The sequence below is a fragment of the Ips typographus genome, linkage group LG1 (genome assembly GCF_016097725.1).
Source record: "Ips typographus isolate SLU linkage group LG1, UJ_Ityp_2.0, whole genome shotgun sequence".
Classification (NCBI taxonomy): domain Eukaryota; kingdom Metazoa; phylum Arthropoda; class Insecta; order Coleoptera; family Curculionidae; genus Ips; species Ips typographus.
Window position 1 is genome coordinate 2,931,809 of NC_138422.1, and position 17,378 is coordinate 2,949,186.

Consider the following 17,378-nt stretch of genomic DNA (forward strand, 5'->3'; position numbering starts at 1 on the left):
GAAAGAAATCATACATACAGTGCTTCACCTTATTAACACGGAGATTAATATCTATCTAGTGTGTTAATCTATGATGCAAACATAACTGGACAGCTTATGGCTAGTTTTAACACACTGTTACAACAAAATACACTAATTATGCAGCAACTGGCTTTGTCTAACAATAACACCAGAAATTATCACATATTACTAGATCTTTCAAAAGGAATCCATACTTTTAGTGGTCTTATTACGCAAGCACATAACAATACAGCTCGAGAATGGTTAGAGTGTATAGAAAGTACTGCACTTTTACATAATTGGCCAGAGGCGTTCACATTTGAGACGGCACATCACCAACTTTCAGGAGCAGCAAAACATTGGTTTGAAGGCAGACGTGATGGTCTTAAGTGTTGGACTGACTTTAAGAGGACCTTTGTACAAGACAACAACTTAACACAACTTTGGAAACAGATGACACAAACCTATTCAGATTCAGTGAGAAAAATGATTTTTTTTTGTTATTTTGTGTAGTTGATTGCAAGTTGTGAGTGAAAAATCAAAGAAAGTGATTAGATAGAGCTTTTTCTACACAATCAAGTTGAGTCTAAACAAGTTGTTTAGAACATTTGTCCTGGAAAGCACAACTAACACATAGCAAACTAGTTTAAACAGTGTTCAATATAAGAAAATCTGTAAACCCTTGAAACTAGGTAAGCAAAACTGGTAAATGGTCCTTATGTTATTATCAAGAACCTTTATTCAAAATTATTTTTGTTATAGTTTTTGCTCTCACAATGAAGGATGCTTTAAAATGTAACTTACATACCTGTGCATGTAACAAGTACCTAATAAACTTAATTGTACTAGAAAGCACTTGTACCTACCAGTGAGTATAGTGATGGAGTAAAATCATTGCTCTTCAAAGTCTTCAACCACTGTTGAGTTTGATCCGGTTTTTTGTAAAGTAAAAAAGGCTTTTTCCTGAATTGCTGTTACAATGTGGCTTGAAAAACTTATGAACAGGCAGCAAAAAAAATAACTTTTGCAAGTCTTGATTTAAACCGTAAACATTTATGTAATCCACAAGAAACTCAATTTCCACAATACAAACAAACGCAAACTGTCACCACTATTACCGCCATATTGGAATTTTTGACAATCACCTTCTGTATAGGCTTTCTAGTATAGTAAGTAGGCGGTGGCTGTACTAGCTCCATCTTACGGAGGCCGTATTTGTTTTCAAGCTCCATGGAGCGAGCAGAGCGTTTTTGACGTCACGATGACGTAATTTGGCAAAACCATAATTTGACCAATTGTCAAACTACGTCATTGTGACGTCTAAAAAGCTCTGCTCGCTCCATGGAGCCTGAAAACGAATGCGGCCGTAGATTGTCTCTACTTTTCATGTTAATGATTTGATACCAAAAAAAATGCTTAATCTGGCAACGTCACACTGATATTTGGTCGGATACAACAAAATAACTCGCTAATGTTATTCGTACAACAAAGAATTCGGATATTTTGTGTACAAAATATCGATCAATCGCCCACGTTTCTCGATATTACAGGACGACCCCTGACACCGTTTCCATATTTTGATGTGTATGCACTTTTAATCTTTTGTTGTTATCCTTATTTGTGCAAAATAGTTTGTTTTCGTATACGTAAATGGATTTGACAAGCCGGTTGCCCACTGAAATACCAGTAAAAGATTCAGGAGTTAATGAAGATTTACACCTGGTCGAACTGGAAATATCCATAAACCTGTCCAGAAACCTCGTCGAAAATCCGGGCGGTAAAGTACAAATCCGTGTCGTCTCGTGCAGACGAAAAGGCCCCCCAGAGACGTCGAGTAGGCCTGAAAACGTTTCAACGATGAAATCCACGTTTTTCCCATAAATTTCCAAAGTGAAATTGAGAGGCTTTCGAGTGGAAATTGCGTCTGGAAGAAAAGCTTATGTTGTGACTTACCAATCACAAACCACAAAAAGTGCTGGGATTTACGCAAATGCACACTACTACTAATTCCACAAAACTACCAACCAATGCAATGTTGCCAGTTGTCATAGCATAAACATCATCTCCGTAGGAGATCTAAATGACTTCAACATGACTTGAATAAGAAAAAATGTTGGGACAAAAGATGTACGACCATCAAAATTGCAGTTTAATGGGGCCGTCAACCCCACAAAAGCTTCATTCACAATTTGGACAGTTGCACAAAATATAATAGTAAACTAATTACCGAAAGGAAGCTATAAATGGGCTTTATCAATGGCGGCTCTGTTAGATGTTTAGAAGTTACCGCTATGTTTATGCGGGTTGTATATTTTCCGTGCGCAATTGAATCAAGTACAGTGAAAGAATACAAATTTCCGAAATAGGAATGTTTTAAGATTGCTTCCGCATACAGAAGAAAAAAATATATATCATTTGATGAATCAGATTTTTACATTTTTTATAAAGGGAAAGTGCTACTTTCTCTTCTAAATAGTAAAAATTCTGGGCGTTATTTATTACGTTGAGTAAATTTTTTAGTATTACATTTTTAACATACAGATATGGAAATTTCAAGGGTAAGATAACAAAAATAGAAAAAAGATGGAGAACCACTTTGTGACACGTGTCACTATGCCAAAAGCAATGTGTCGTCATTCGACAGTTGGCCACGTGACAATTTTATCAAAACCCCCGATTTTTGACCCTGCAAATCAAAACCAAAACACAAAAAAGGTCTATCAAACCTGTTTCTGAACGCTCCCCTTAAAAATGCTTTTTAAACAGTACAAACTTTGAAATACCTTTCCGGGGGAGATTTATAGACGTTTTGCCGCCCGGTCGTGCTTAATCTCCTTTAAGTCTGTTAATTCCGACGTGGGCGGATATTACGCCCTGCCCTATTATGGCCTTATCGAAAGCAGGGTCGTACATTTTTACTAAAAATGACCACTGTAAGAGAACCATTGAGGAATAGTACTCGCATGTAATGACTATTACTCACTGGATGATTTAGGTAAACCCCATCTTCGTGAGTTCCCCCATCAGTTGGAGTGAAGGAGATGACAGTTACAGTCTCGGTTGTAGTAGATGATTAATTTCCATATTCTTTCACGTTCAAATTTCTTTGGATTTTGGTATGATTTCAAGTTATAAGGGCGCCACTGTTACTGCAATATGTCCCTACTGGGACTACCTAGGGGTAATTTATTCATGGAGGCGTCCCGCCACGTTTTTAATAAGCGTGCTCGTGTGTGTGTAAAACAGATTATTCCCCGCCTTATTATGTGAACCATCGTTTATTATCCGGATTTTCCGATCGGGTTGCATAATGGCCCTGATGTCATTAGGAAACTCTGGATGGGAACGTATCGGATTAGTTTTGATTTAAAGATGGGGTTGTTGAACAATAGGGATGATGTTAATAACCCATAAAGTTGACAATTCAGCTCCTGACTGATAACAGTATGCCAACCGAATATTTTCCAAGGGAAAACCCATGGAATAGGTGAGTCAAACCTCACCTGTATATTAATCTAGTAGGGAATAGGACAGTGACAATTGAATCATGCATTCTACTGATTATGACTTATCCTGGGATTTATCAATCATATTTTGAGGATTTTATTGATTTCTATATAATTGGCCTACTCAGTATATCACTATTTACTGCACTGTCACACATTTGAAATTATTTGATAAGATAAGAGAAAATGTGAAAACAACAAGCAAAATTTTAAACTGAATGCATTGAAACAATCATAAAGTTTATATTATTACTTAAGTTATTTTCAGGGCAATAGTTTTCCACCATTTTTTCAAGTAGCCTTAACTGCCCACAGCCAGTTTGATGCCCAGATCATTACTAAAATTTCCATTCTCATTAATAGTTCATTTATCAGAAATTTGATTTAATCTTCAAGATGAATTAATTTCTAAATTAGTGCAGAAATGACTTGCACATCTTCACATTTTACAGTTTGTATTCTTGTACTAACCTAACCTTTCAATCATTTTTTATTAAAATATAAATTCATAGAGACAATTATTCCAAGTGTTAAATATTCAAGCCATAATTAAGAAACCTATTCAAATCAATCAAATGTTTGAATATTAAAAATGTAAATATTAACAAATTAGATATTAAGTAGGTCTGTTCGCAGAGGCAATCCCTGACTGGTTTCCAACTCAGAAACAGTAAATGTCAAGTTTCATTGGTTGAATGCTCATGTGACTATGACGTTTTCTGACTTGTGGCCAATGGATATATCTATTTCTTTGATTAGATACTAGTTGGGGATTCTCTCTAGGAACATACCTAGTAATTGGTGGTAAGTGATTTCAAAAATGGCGAGTCCACCTGCGCCGCAGTAGGTAGTTTGTGATTGGTCAAAAAAAGCCACTTTCAGCATGCAGCTTTTTCTTGCCCAATCACAACCTATGAACAGTGTTTCAATTTACGCAAATACCGAACACTTACTATAATTGTTCATTCATTAGAAGACAAGCATTTGACAGTTGTCATATTATAATTTCAACTTTTGACAAACTTCCAGTATAAGAAATCTGAAATTCAAACTTTCTAGATCTTCTGTGACATTATTAAATTTGTAAGGATGTCAAAAAACATCAAATTAAGTACAATATTCCCATTGACTCCTTTCCTTTTTGAAAATAATGAAAGCTGTCAAACATAAACAATGTCCACCATAATGGGATTAATGGAGTAGGTACTCTAGACATTTTTTGTTTCAGTTTCTGCCCTTGTGTTGAAATAAGATTATTTAGAGCCCAATGAAATAGCATTACATTTAGAGCCTTCCTTACAGGGGTTGTTTACATCACCATGGCAACGATCACTCAAACAGGGTTTAAAATAAAATCCACTGTAAAGCTAAATGCTAACTGGAAATAAACAAACTGTTTTTCTGCTGTTTGTTGTACGAAAATAAGAATGCAAGCAAAAAATTCCTGCAACTTTGAAACCGGACACGACAACACAGTAATTGCCTTAAAAATGTATAGGTGTAGTATAACTGAATAAAGTGAAACGAGGCCGCGTCCCACAACTCCCGGCTAACTTAACCTACCCTTGAAATTGCCGGGTGTGAAGTTACCGCGGTTTCGCTTACCTGCAACGGTGAATCTATCCATGTAATTAATCAAATTTACGTAACACAACACGAACACCGAAACCCATTCCTTCCATTTGACGTCGCCCCAGGACCGATCGCGTTCTCCAGTCTCTTCACTTTCGCGCATCAGTTCCGCTTGCGAATTGTTCTGTTCCATTATGTTCAATTTTTTTAATACGAAATTCGAACTTTTCTCTATTTTCTCGGAGGGCATCCTGACGGTATCCGGATAAACGCTCGACGGCCGGCCGAATGACGGCAATTTGAAATTCGTTCCATGCTGGCGGTTGCGCTGGCTGCGCACGCGCTGCCCGATCACCTGATGAATGAGCCCACCGGGATGACGAGTCCGGTGACGTTTCCGTCCTTTCTCAATTCTATTTTTATCGTGAAAGTTAAACAAACAATATGCTTGTACTTGCCCTTACTGTTCAAGGAAACCCGGGTAAAGATTCAAATGTTTCGGTGGACACAAAGTCAACGGAACGAAGACAACTTGGGCCCGATTATTTATTATTAATTTTGTTTTCTTTACGTTTACGACAGCTGAAACACAACACGAACACGTACAATGCACGAATAAACAATGCACCGTAAACCGTAACTGTCAGTTGTCACTGTCACTGTGCATTTCACCAGCATATGTTACGTGGTTGCCATTTCTTATATGTCTGTCTGTAAAGTTTTACCTCACCATTTTGTATTTCCTGTGTGTATTTCTATTTTATACGCTTTCACATATAGAAATAGTGATACCTTTACGCTATTAAAAAGTGTGTAACTATGAGCTGTAAATCCAATTAAAATATTCCCTTTCTCATATTTTCTCAAACAATTAATGCAAAATCACATTTATCATTAGACCAATTAAATCAAAAAAACTATAAATAAAACTGTTTCTTGTAATTTTACTAATTTTTTTCATTTTTATCAGGTATTTGTTATCATACATGATTGATTCATAATGGAACCTTGACTTTGAAGACAAATAAATTGGTAATTTATGGCGCAAATTATGGGCGTATCATTAAATTTGTAGTTGTTTTTTTGGAAAAACTGTTAAACCAGGCAACACTGGCTTAAATATGTGACATTCGACAAATTTTCTTTAATAAGTAAGGTTAAGTTTTTGTTTTTGTGTTATTTTTCTCTAAATAAAAAGTATTTATATTTTAAATTGATAAAGTATTTGTGCGTATTGTTATTAAATAATGCTAAACACGCGTTATTTGGATTTAACTTAAATATTTTCGTAGTAGTTCACTCACAATGGCGCTCCGACCTGGACTAGAGATATTAAATAAACTGGAAAAGGTATTTGACTATTTAGTTCATTTAAGGCTTTCTTTCTTTGTATCTGTGATTTTATTTTGGGTTGATCTCTAAAGATGGTCAGAGATTGTTGGGCTTCAAGACAAAAAATTCAAATTCGCTAGGGTCTTAGTAATCATTGACAAAGTCCCACAGTTTTTTCTTTACAGCAAAAGGGGGAATTGCAGCAAATTTGAGTTGTTTGGCTTAGTAATACCAAAATTGTGCAAGCTGTGGCAGTCCAAAGAAAAACTTTATTGACATTGGGCCTTTTCTAAGGTTTGGCAACATTTTTTTACAATATTCTGTATAACTAGTTGCCACAATCCAAATTCCTACTTTGTATACTTATTAATACTTTTATTAACTCACCAAACGTATCTTGAAACTATTGATTCTAGAACTAAACCAGGGTTTTTTAAAAAAATGCAGCTCAAATTCCACTTTTTTCATTATTTTGTTTAGGAACAAGCCAACTTATCACTCCTTCAAGAACGCTTAACCAAAAGCTCCCAAATCACAAAGGGTATTGGTAACATTCTAAACACATTTGAACAACGTTTATCCCGTTTGGAAGAAACCATTCTACCAGTGTACAATGAGACTGAGAGTTTGCAAAAAGCTCAATACAGTATCCTTTTTTTGTTTTAATGTTCTCTTCCTTCATTCATCAAGAGTATTGCGTTCTTAACCACTAAAATAGACATTGACTGCACCTTGCAGTTACTGGATAATGTCATTGGGTTTTATGAGGTTTCCAGTAATGTAGAGCATATTATTGAAAAAGGACCTGGTGAAGGCGCTGTCGAGCTAGACCGGTACATTGAGGCTTTAAATAAGCTTTACAATGCCCAGAAGTATTTTGAAAAAAATATACCTCAAAGTGTTGAGTTGATCAATGTGGTTAGTGTTAACAAAAAATATTGAATAACTAGGAGAATTTGTATTTTTGTGTTATTTCTAGTCATCTTTCTTTCACAAAGGCAGTGAAAAGCTGAATGCAGTGTTTAAAACTATTCTTGACAAATACAACACTCCTATTCTACCAGTTGTTTTGCTGGATTTAATAAACTTTGAAGGTAAAATTTCTCGGTAAAAATCTGGAAATTCTACTAAACTACTACTGATGTATTAGAATCCAAGGAAATCAAAGCTTTTCCAAAACAAATCCCACCTGAAGCCAAAGAACAACTAATCAAAATATCCTCCTGGCTGTTGAGTCATAACAGGGATGAGTTTCTTACCGTGTACGGTAAAAGTAGAGGAAACGTGTTGCAACGCTCCCTTAACATGTTACGTAACCATCAAAAATCGGTCAGCGGCGGCAGTGTTCATGGTACAACCAGTTCACCCATGCTGGTAACATTGTTACTATTTATTTTCAATCTCACAAGTTGATGTCACGTTTTAGAAGCCCAAATTTCCTACTAGGCATGAGGCGAAACGACAACATTCCACTAGATTGCAGGCTTTTGAAAGAAAAGCCAATCGAATGATTTTAAAGGCTTCTCAAACTTTAGAGCATTCAACTGGATTGAATTTAGGTTCTCGCCGAGCTTCTTATTTAGGTAATTTTTCTGTTTTGTAATTTTATTCAAATAAACTGTGAGCCAGGTCAAGGGGAACAGAATTTTTTTGAGTCATTATTAAAACCAGGTCATTTTGAAAGGAATACAGTTCACAAAAGAGAGATTTTTCATTTAGGTAAATAAAACAAAGTTAAAAATACATTTTAGATACCTCCTACACTGGCGAAGAAATAGACAACGAGCAGGAAATGGAAAACTACTTAATTTGCGTTATAGCTTTGCACAAGTTGATGCAGGTGGAACAACACTTGATGAGAGACATAATCACTGCAACTCACAGACCGCGTGTGTTCGAGTTGATTGTCAGAGAGGCGATGGATACTCTGGTGCAAGAGGGCGAGAATATCGTGACCAGAGCGAAAAAGTGCATACAGCGGCACGAGTTTGCCACCGTGCTTGTAGTTTTTCCAATTTTTAAGCAGTTGCGCTCTTTAAAACCCGAATTTGATCGCACTATTGAACAATGCGACTTGGTGGTCAAGCAAAAGTTTGATGCCATTCTACAGATGCTACAATCCACTGTAATACCTCACATTTAAATCACTTAGTTCTATTTAAGAAGGTAATTTGTAGGGAGCTAAAGCTCTAGAAGACTTTATTGAAAGCTTGCGGTCCGACTCAGTGGCTCAACTGCCTCCAGATGGCACCGTACACGAGCTTACCAGCAACGTAATCATGTTTCTAGAACACCTGCTCGATTATAGCGACACAATTGGCGTGGTACTGGGGCAAGACCCAAGCTATGTGAAACAGCTGGAAAAATTGAAACACACCGATCCAAATAAGGCCTACATCGGGTTGTACATTAGTAAGTTTACCAACGAAAAGGAGTGAGTAGTAGCAGGTATGTTGGGGCTTATTTCAGAAAAAGTGCTGGTGCAACTGAACCAAACTCTGATCAGTAAAAGTGAACAGTACGGGGATGTGGCTTTAAAAGCGCTCTTCAGGCTTAACAACAATAATTACGTGTTGAAATCGTTGCAGCGAAGCAGTTTGTTAGAGTTGTATTTGATTGCGGAGCCCAAATGCGAACAGTATTACCATGACTCTATACAAGAACATAAAAAGGCTTACTCTCTTTGGTGAGTAATGTGTTTGTTAATGTTAAGTTAAAGGAATGGAGTTCTCAAGATTTGATAGAAGAAGCTGACAATGGCAGGTTACTGTCACATTCTACAGAACTATCTCTTTATAATTCAAGACGGAAGGGAGTTATCAAGAGAAAAACCTGTAGAATGTGACAGTAACCTGCCATTGTCAGCTTCTTCTATCAATGAACACTTCTCTAGAGAACTCCATTCCTTGCTTTTAAGAATTAGGCCCCAGAAGTGTGACACACACTTTCATTTTAACTGACAAATTAATCTTAAATAAAAAACTTGTATTATAAAACTAACCAAGAGAAAATACTGGAAATAATTTTGCAGTTTCTAACCCTGTCGCTAGCTGGCGTAACTAATACAGTAAATGAAAAAATGTGCAATTAGTTAGAAAATACAGTAAAATCATATAATGAAAGAGCTGTAATTTTATGTTGTATTTTTTCGTATTATAATCGGTATTATTACAAACATTTTTTTTATAGTTGGAACAAACTGCTAAACTACATGTGTGATGAGCCTTTCGTACATGGCGACCGTTTGAAAGACAAAGAGCGAGCTATTATAAAAGAACGATTTGCTGGTTTTAACCGAGAGATCGAGGATATTTCAAAGGTGCAACGCGGGTATTCCATTCCGGACATTGAATTGCGAGAAAGCATCAAAAGAGACAACAAAGAACTGGTGATTCCCAAATATAACGCCTTTTTCAACAGGTAAAAGTTTGATTATTTTACTGAATTATTACTATACTGTTTATGCATAGGTACGGTGTACTAAACTTCACTAAAAACCCGGAGAAGTACATCAGACACAAACCAGACGAAGTGTCCGCTGTTATAGATCGATTCTTCGACGTTGCTGCTTAAGATAAGACTTAATAATCAAGCTTTATGTAGATCTACCTAATAAATATTTTTTCGACGACTTACTTTGAAAGTACCTCATGTACGCTTCCATTTAGAAGCAGAAAGGGGTTATTTGCCGCGCGCGAGCAGAAAGAGAGATTTTCTGCTCTAGAGCGTTTTCGCTTTCTACTAACAATCTACTCACCAACTTTTTTCGGCGTTTCCATAACAACGCTTGACATACCTGTTTGAAATAACCACATTCCGTCAAAGTGATTTATCGGTGACAATGAGTTCGAGCGACGAAAATGATGTGAGTTGTCCTTCTAATCCACCCCACAGCAGTCGTCGAAAAAATATCGTCTATATTTCGAGCCAAAAGTACTTTTGCCGCTTTTACATGATTGCAGCGTTCGGCTTCGCCTCAAGCTGCAAATTTCATGTGCAAGCGGCAAATATATACTTTCCGCTCTTAATATAGAATATACTATTATTTACTATTTAACCTTCTGATGCCGGGGCGAGTTACAAAATATACCCCAAAATGTTTTTTTAATCAAATTTTTTGTCTTTTTCTCAATTTTGTTCGTAGCCCTTAAAGGTAATCCTTCTTTGTATACTAAACTTTTCCTACAGAATTTGCTGAAAATCCGATTTCAGTTTTTTACAAAATGCAATAATATCAGCTGGGGAACAAAATGTACCCCGTTAGTCATTTACGGAACCTTTTTTATGAAAAGTACTCAGTACGGAACATCGTGACGACAAGATCAGTGGACAGGAAACCAACTACAAACCTGAAATAGTTCTCCATTATAACCATACAAAGGGCTCCGTTGACACAATGGATAAAATGAATATACTGTAAATAGGTGTACAAAGCGGTGGCCTCTCGTCTTATTCAAAAACAGTGTCAATATTGCTTGTCTGAATGCCTTTGTATTGTGGAAAACCAAAAATCCTAAAATTAGTGAAAAAGCCTCTCACAAACGTAAAGAGTTTTTACTGCAGCAAGGACAAGAACTCATAAAGCCTCATGTAGAAAGACGGCTACAAAATCCAATGGGACTCACCAATCAAGTATTGAATGCTATGCACTATTTTGTGTCCCCTTTAGCACTACAGCCGACCACTACAATTGATAATAAAAAAACCATTGGAAAATGTGTTTTCTGTCCACGAAAAATAGACAGAAAATCTCGAACTACATGTGATATTTGCAAAAAATTTGTATGTCCACAGCATTACTCATCCAAGAAAACTACAGTTTGTTCAAAGTGCAATTTGTTAGATCCCGAGAATAATAATTAGCTTGTGTTTTTTTTTTAAAGTTCTGAATGTAGCTTTTTTTCAATAAAAGCATTTATATATTGTAAGTGAAATCAAAACTCAGAGTCGATCTCCACAAATATTTATTAAAAAGGTTGTTAATTGCCTAACATGTTTCGGGTGTATTCAGACACCCATCTTCAGAGGCTTAACTAGATCACTAGTCTGCTGACTGTCATTCTAAAAGGGGGGACAGTTGAACCCAAATGTACCAAGGTGGTTTTTTATTCTGCACGGGGGAAAAAACCTTGATCAAAAACCCAGTTCTGGTACAGAGGTGACAGGTTGCTCCGTTTTTTATTCTCGAAGGGGAAAAAAAAACTTAATCAAAACCCAGTGTTGATGTCAAAAAGTGAAGTTACTAGCTCTGTTTTTTATTCTTTAAGGGGGAAAAACATGGGAGTCTTCTCCATGTCCTGCTGCACCCAAGCCATGTTGCCCTGCACGGTCACACCTCCACAGTGACAAAGGGAAAGTCGCCCTCATTTTAATTTGTTAAATGTTGAACTTGTGAGTGTCCACCGCGGTTTTTTGTTGTGTGACGTCCCTTTCGTGTCCATTTGGTCTCCTCAGATAGACATGCAGTTTTTACATCATTCAACTTCTTCGGGTTTTGATTAAGTTTTTTCCCCCTTAAAGAATAAAAAACAGAGCTAGTAACTTCACTTTTTGTCATCAACACTGGGTTTTGATTAAGTTTTTTTTCCCCTTCGAGAATAAAAAACGGAGCAACCTGTCACCTCTGTACCAGAACTGGGTTTTTGATCAAGGTTTTTTCCCCCGTGCAGAATAAAAAACCACCTTGGTACATTTGGGTTCAACTGTCCCCCCTTTTAGAATGACAGTCAGCAGACTAGTGATCTAGTTAAGCCTCTGAAGATGGGTGTCTGAATACACCCGAAACATGTTAGGCAATTAACAACCTTTTTAATAAATATTTGTGGAGATCGACTCTGAGTTTTGATTTCACTTACACTCACTACTCCACTGTGTGCATATGGACTACTACTTTTCGATTTATATATTGCATACGTTTTTTGTTTGTTACTAGAAAGAATCAGATTTTTGAAAATTGCTATCAGCTTGAAAAAAACATTTTGTTTTCCATGGGGTACAAAATGTACCCCTTTGTAAAATCTGTAATTTCTGAGACCTCCGGCATCCAAAAGTTAACTGATTTAGACTGGGTTTCAATAAAACATGTCTATCTATCGAGAACGCGGAATATTTATTTCACTTAACTTTCTGTTCATTGGTAATCTATACACAGGTGGATAAACTCTGAACGTACCATAACAACTCATCGCTCTATCGACACGAGCGCCCCTCAGGTCATCGGCGGCTCTTTACTGAAGTAGGGTGCCGAACTTTTGTCCAGCAAAGTGTGACACACGTCACACACGTTGGACGGGCGCATATTCGGCCCGGATTGCACTATTCGCGACACGCACTTGTGACAGAAAATCTGACCGCAATGCCGACAGTGATGTTTCGCTTTCAGGTTGGGCAAGGACGTCCGACAGTGCGGACACTGTTCGATGTCGTCCTCGTGCTGCCATCGCACTTGATCGTTCGCTTGACGGATTTTTTCTAGCTGAATTTGCAAGCTTTGCGACAACTTGACGAAATCACGCTGGACTGTTTCACTCGTTTGCAATTCTTCTTGCAACGAGTGTACTCTATTCCTTAACTCCTGAGTTTGTGCTTCCAGATTTTTCTAAATTAGAAATGAAACATGATTTTATTAGTGACAACTAATATTACAAACACTAACGTTTGCTTCAGTCAACTGAGCGACATGGTCTTCTCGCTCTGTGTAGTAGTTCCTCTCTTTTTCTAAATGCTCTATTTGTTTCCTAGCAAAACAATTGTCACTTCATCTATTAAAGGAGTGTGAACATTACTTACTTTAACTGTTTAATTTCAATCTCGACCGATTCCTGCATGCTACTACGTTCGCGATGATCATGCTCTATCTGACTTTTTAATAGAACAATCTCAGATTGTAGGGTGTTGACTTGTTCTTCCGCCGCTTCTTTTCCCACTTTGGCTATAATCAGGTCTTCATGATTCTTCAGTACCAGTTCGTGTAATTCCTGGAGAAAATTTCGAAAATATAGTCAAAGTAATTTGTAAATGTTAACAGGATTTTTTACTTTTTATTGAAAAACTGTATGTTTTAAATTGAATGAGGAATAAAGGTAGTAAATTAGACTTACTTCTACAGTGTCAGGTAAATCAATAAACTCGCTCTGTAGCTGTTGCGAGTGTATCGTGTACTTTCCAACTAAATTTTCATTTTCAGTCTGTAACCTAAAATAAACATCAAAGTGTTAGAAACTATCTTTTTTCTATTACTTTACTATTACTTTTCTAATTCCTGACTAATCATTTCCCGGTCTTGCGTCAGTCTAGCCAGCTCACTCCTCATTTCTCTAGAGGCTTGATGGAAATACTGCTGCAATTCCTTCAAGTCCTGCTCTGTACAATCGGTGATGCGTGTTAGCTCGGTCACTTGTTGTTTGTGCTCCTCTCGCTTCTCGTTCCATTTCTCCTCCATCTCTTTCCTGGCATTACCCTCTAAATCAATAAAATTCACCCAAAAATATCAACAACAAACCTGAATCCGATTTCTTTGACCAAGTCTTCCTTGTGCCGCTCTGCTGCTTTTTCTGCCGCCTGCAATTTCCTGGTCAACTCGCTAACAGTTTTCTGTTCTTTAACGAGCTGATCCTCATAATTGCTGCACATATCACATTGATTATCGCCGCGAGGCAGATCGAACGAAGTGTTGGTTGATGTGGTGTTTTGTAGGTTGGTTCCGTTTCTACTGATCTGCAACCAATCATTGATTTGTATCCTTCAAATTAGTGTGTGTGATGAAAACTAACATCAGCTGAATGTCCACACTCTCGACATTTTTGCAGTTGCTCGTCAGTGGCGCGCAGTTTTTCTTTCAGGGCTTTGATTTGGTCTTCAAGAGGGTCCACCAAGGATCGCAATAATTCATCTTCTTTTTCTGTTTTTTCCTCCTGGGAACCACCGAAAGCATCCAGTTTTTTGGCGATTCCTTTGGTTAAGGCATTCAACATAAGGCTTGGTGCCAAACTGTGTTCCTATGAAAATATGATACAGTACAGTTTAGAAAATGTGGCAACATTGTGAAGTTGACCAATCAATCATTATTTAAGTTATACCAGCTTCAAACTGTAACTGTGTTATTCTAAATGACACACCATCTGTATGTAACTAAAAACTTTCTTCTATTGAAGTATAAACCTTCTGGTTGTCAATTTTGGAAAAAATGTCCATAAACGCGTATTTAACAGTTTAGGTATTGTTGCCAACACAAGCACCACAATTTTATAAAAAGTGTTCTTAAAGTACTGATGAATTAATGGTGGATCCAACTGTCACTGTCTTTTAAGTCAACATAAATCTGTGATGAAAACAACATAGCCTCAACTTTCCACTACTACCAAGCCTCAGAGCTGATGGATACGCGTATTTTTAAAGTCAACAGTTTAGGTATTGTTGCCAACACAAGCACCACAATTTTATAAAAAGTGTTCTTAAAGTGCTGATGAATTAATGGTGGATCCAACTGTCACTGTCTTTTAAGTCAACATAAATCTGTGATGAAAACAACATAGCCTCAACTTTCCACCAAGCCTGAGAGCTGATGGATTTGTTGATTTCATGTTGGAAGTCAATTTTGACCAATGACAATGTAAGCTTTTTTGAGGTTATGTATTAGCCTTTCCGGCATTTGTTATTGTTTGTTGATTAAGGAAAATAGAAAAGGCGTAAAATACTCAGCAAAGGTTCTTTAAATGTCAGTTCTGTCAGTAGTGTCATCGATCACAAAATCCCGTTTTTTAAGTCAACAAGAAAAATGTTGCCAACCAGCTTAACAGTTCCAACACAATCTCAACACTACTTCAACAAAACCATTCTCTGACGTCATTCATCACAACTTAATGTTGACTTTAAAAATAACGCGTATTTTTAAAGTCAACAGTTTAGGTATTGTTGCCAACACAAGCACCACAATTTTATAAAAAGTGTTCTTAAAGTGCTGATGAATTAATGGTGGATCCAACTGTCACTGTCTTTTAAGTCAACATAAATCTGTGATGAATACAACATAGCCTCAACTTTCCACCAAGCCTCAGAGCTGATGGATTTGTTGATTTCATGTTGGAAGTCAATTTTCACCAATGACAATGTAAGCTTTTTTGACGTTATGTATTAGCCTTTCCGGCATTTGTTATTGTTGGTTGTGTTTGTTGATTAAGGAAAATAGAAAAGGCATAAAATACTCAGCAAAGGTTCTTTAAATGTAAATCCCGTTTTTTAAGTCAACAAGAAAAATGTTGCCAACCAGCTCAACAGTTCCAACACAATCTCAACACTACTTCAACAAAACCATTCTCTGACGTCATTCATCACAACTTAATGTTGACTTTAAAAATACGCGTATACGCGTGATTTGTTGATTTCATGTTGGAAGTCAATTTTAACCAATGACAATGTAAGCTTTTTTGAGGTTATGTATTAGCCTTTCCGGCATTTGTTATTGTTTGTTGATTAAGGAAAATAGAAAAGGCCTAAAATACTCAGCAAAGGTTCTTTAAATGTCAGTTCTGTCAGTAGTGTCATCGATCACAAAATCCCGTTTTTTAAGTCAAGGAGAAAAATGTTGCCAACCAGCTTAACAGTTCCAACACAATCTCAACACTACTTCAACAAAACCATTCTCTGACGTCATTCATCACAACTTAATGTTGACTTTAAAAATACGCGTTAACTAATACATTACTAATTGGTTAGAATCACAAAACTGTTACTATAGACAACCTAGGATTTTACAGATAACAGGAACAGAAATAAAAAATAAACCCAATAGGAGAACATTGCAGACCATACATTTTTAAATTTCACAACCAGCTGCCCGAAACTAAACATTTCAAAAACACAACTAAAAGTGTTTTGCACTGCAAAACGTAATTTGTACCTACAACATTACCCACATATACCAAGACTAATAGTTTAGATATGCAAATAACCCCTGATAAACTAAATTAAAACCAGGCCAGTAAATTTAAACAGGCACTAATAATTTGTGTAACTCTAACCTGACTAGAAGCTTGAGCCTGCTGTTGGAATTGAGCATTTTCATACTTTAAATACTCAATTTCTTTCTGTAGCTGCTGAATGTACATCTGCAGTCTATCCAAGTCTTGCTCATATGAGCTTCTGGAAGAACTGGATTCCTCAACAGTTTCTGCAGAAATAGTGTTGTTTTTACATATCTAGCAAGCTGAGCAGCTCAGCTATTGAATACCGTGTATCAGTCGTTGTAATGATGCAATTTCTGCTTCCGCTTTCTGTTTTTCAACCTCAAAATCTGACTCTCTCATTCTATCCACCACCAGCTGACTTTTAAGGTCATCCAGCTGGTTCTTCAGTTTGTTGACCTGTTCTGTGAGATGTTCCTTTTCTTCAGCTGTCTTTGCTAATTCAGCTGCAAACGGAATGCATTAAAAAGCACTAACCAGAAACACTTTCAGGTTTCAAATATAGATTACAAAATGTAAACTTTTGTTGGGCGTGACTCACATTTGTAATGAAGGTAATGACAATTTTAAGCTTAAATTATTACTATGAATTTACCTTCTTTTTGCAAATACAGTTCTTTAAGTTTGGCCCTTTGACTGTCAAATTCCTCCCTTAACTTTCGATTTTCCAGTTCCAGAGCATGCAGCCTAGTAGTGTACTCTAAAAACAACCAATCGATATTGCTTGAACTAGGTAGAATTAAAATTTGTTTTTATGTACCTACCTTTGCCATTTTCCATTACTTCACCTTGTTCCATTTCAATGTGAAATTTTGCAAACCAATTATCTACAATTTAATTCGCGGATTGACACGGTAAAAACTATCTCGCCAGTTGCATTTTCTATATAATTAATAACTATTAACCGTGCTATTAACAAATGGAATATTAAATAAATTGTTTAAATACTATTTTTGTAATATAAATAATCTGTACAAGTGTCACTGTCATTGGGGGCGGCTTGACG

At 36.6% G+C, this 17,378-nt stretch overlaps 3 protein-coding genes and 2 long non-coding RNA genes across 8 annotated transcripts in view; 1 reads left to right on the plus strand and 4 right to left on the minus strand.

Annotated features, from left to right (window-relative positions):
• spin (lysolipid transporter protein spinster) overlaps positions 1-5,712 on the minus strand; it is a 46,646-nt gene extending 40,934 nt beyond the window's left edge. For 2 of the 4 annotated variants that reach the window (XM_081976227.1, XM_081976219.1), the window contains exon 1: positions 5,112-5,711. In XM_081976227.1, coding sequence (XP_081832353.1) covers positions 5,112-5,328 — 217 coding nt within the window. In that variant the 5' untranslated portion in view covers positions 5,329-5,711. Of the gene's footprint in view, positions 1-5,111 lie in introns of all 4 variants that reach the window. The other 2 variants (XM_081976210.1, XM_081976198.1) reach the window with 2 other exon arrangements.
• On the minus strand, positions 1,421-5,105 carry LOC145727011 (uncharacterized). Its single transcript, XR_014177765.1, has 2 exons — positions 1,730-5,105; positions 1,421-1,675 (listed from the first exon to the last, which is right to left on the minus strand). It is a non-coding gene; the product is annotated as an uncharacterized LOC145727011 (long non-coding RNA).
• A 512-nt stretch (positions 5,713-6,224) lies between the features above and the next one.
• Exo70 (exocyst complex component 7) lies at positions 6,225-10,523 on the plus strand. Its single transcript, XM_081976137.1, has 12 exons — positions 6,225-6,428; positions 6,891-7,056; positions 7,129-7,328; positions 7,390-7,504; positions 7,561-7,784; positions 7,837-7,993; positions 8,162-8,535; positions 8,588-8,822; positions 8,880-9,096; positions 9,600-9,830; positions 9,881-10,031; positions 10,453-10,523. The coding sequence occupies exons 1-11, from the start codon at positions 6,384-6,386 to the stop codon at positions 9,981-9,983; spliced, it is 2,067 nt and encodes a 688-aa protein (XP_081832263.1). The 5' UTR covers positions 6,225-6,383; the 3' UTR covers positions 9,984-10,031; positions 10,453-10,523.
• A 1,977-nt stretch (positions 10,524-12,500) lies between these two features.
• LOC145726865 (uncharacterized) lies at positions 12,501-17,370 on the minus strand. The gene is made up of 11 exons (XM_081976151.1): positions 17,137-17,370; positions 16,968-17,072; positions 16,639-16,818; positions 16,430-16,578; positions 14,183-14,407; positions 13,912-14,126; positions 13,661-13,858; positions 13,511-13,604; positions 13,200-13,387; positions 13,066-13,147; positions 12,501-13,008 (listed from the first exon to the last, which is right to left on the minus strand). Exons 1-11 carry the CDS (start codon positions 17,168-17,170, stop codon positions 12,619-12,621), a joined length of 1,860 nt encoding a protein of 619 aa, XP_081832277.1. The 5' UTR covers positions 17,171-17,370; the 3' UTR covers positions 12,501-12,618.
• On the minus strand, positions 14,864-16,418 carry LOC145727001 (uncharacterized). Its single transcript, XR_014177761.1, has 2 exons — positions 15,232-16,418; positions 14,864-14,924 (listed from the first exon to the last, which is right to left on the minus strand). It is a non-coding gene; the product is annotated as an uncharacterized LOC145727001 (long non-coding RNA).
• Positions 17,371-17,378: the final 8 nt, after the last annotated feature.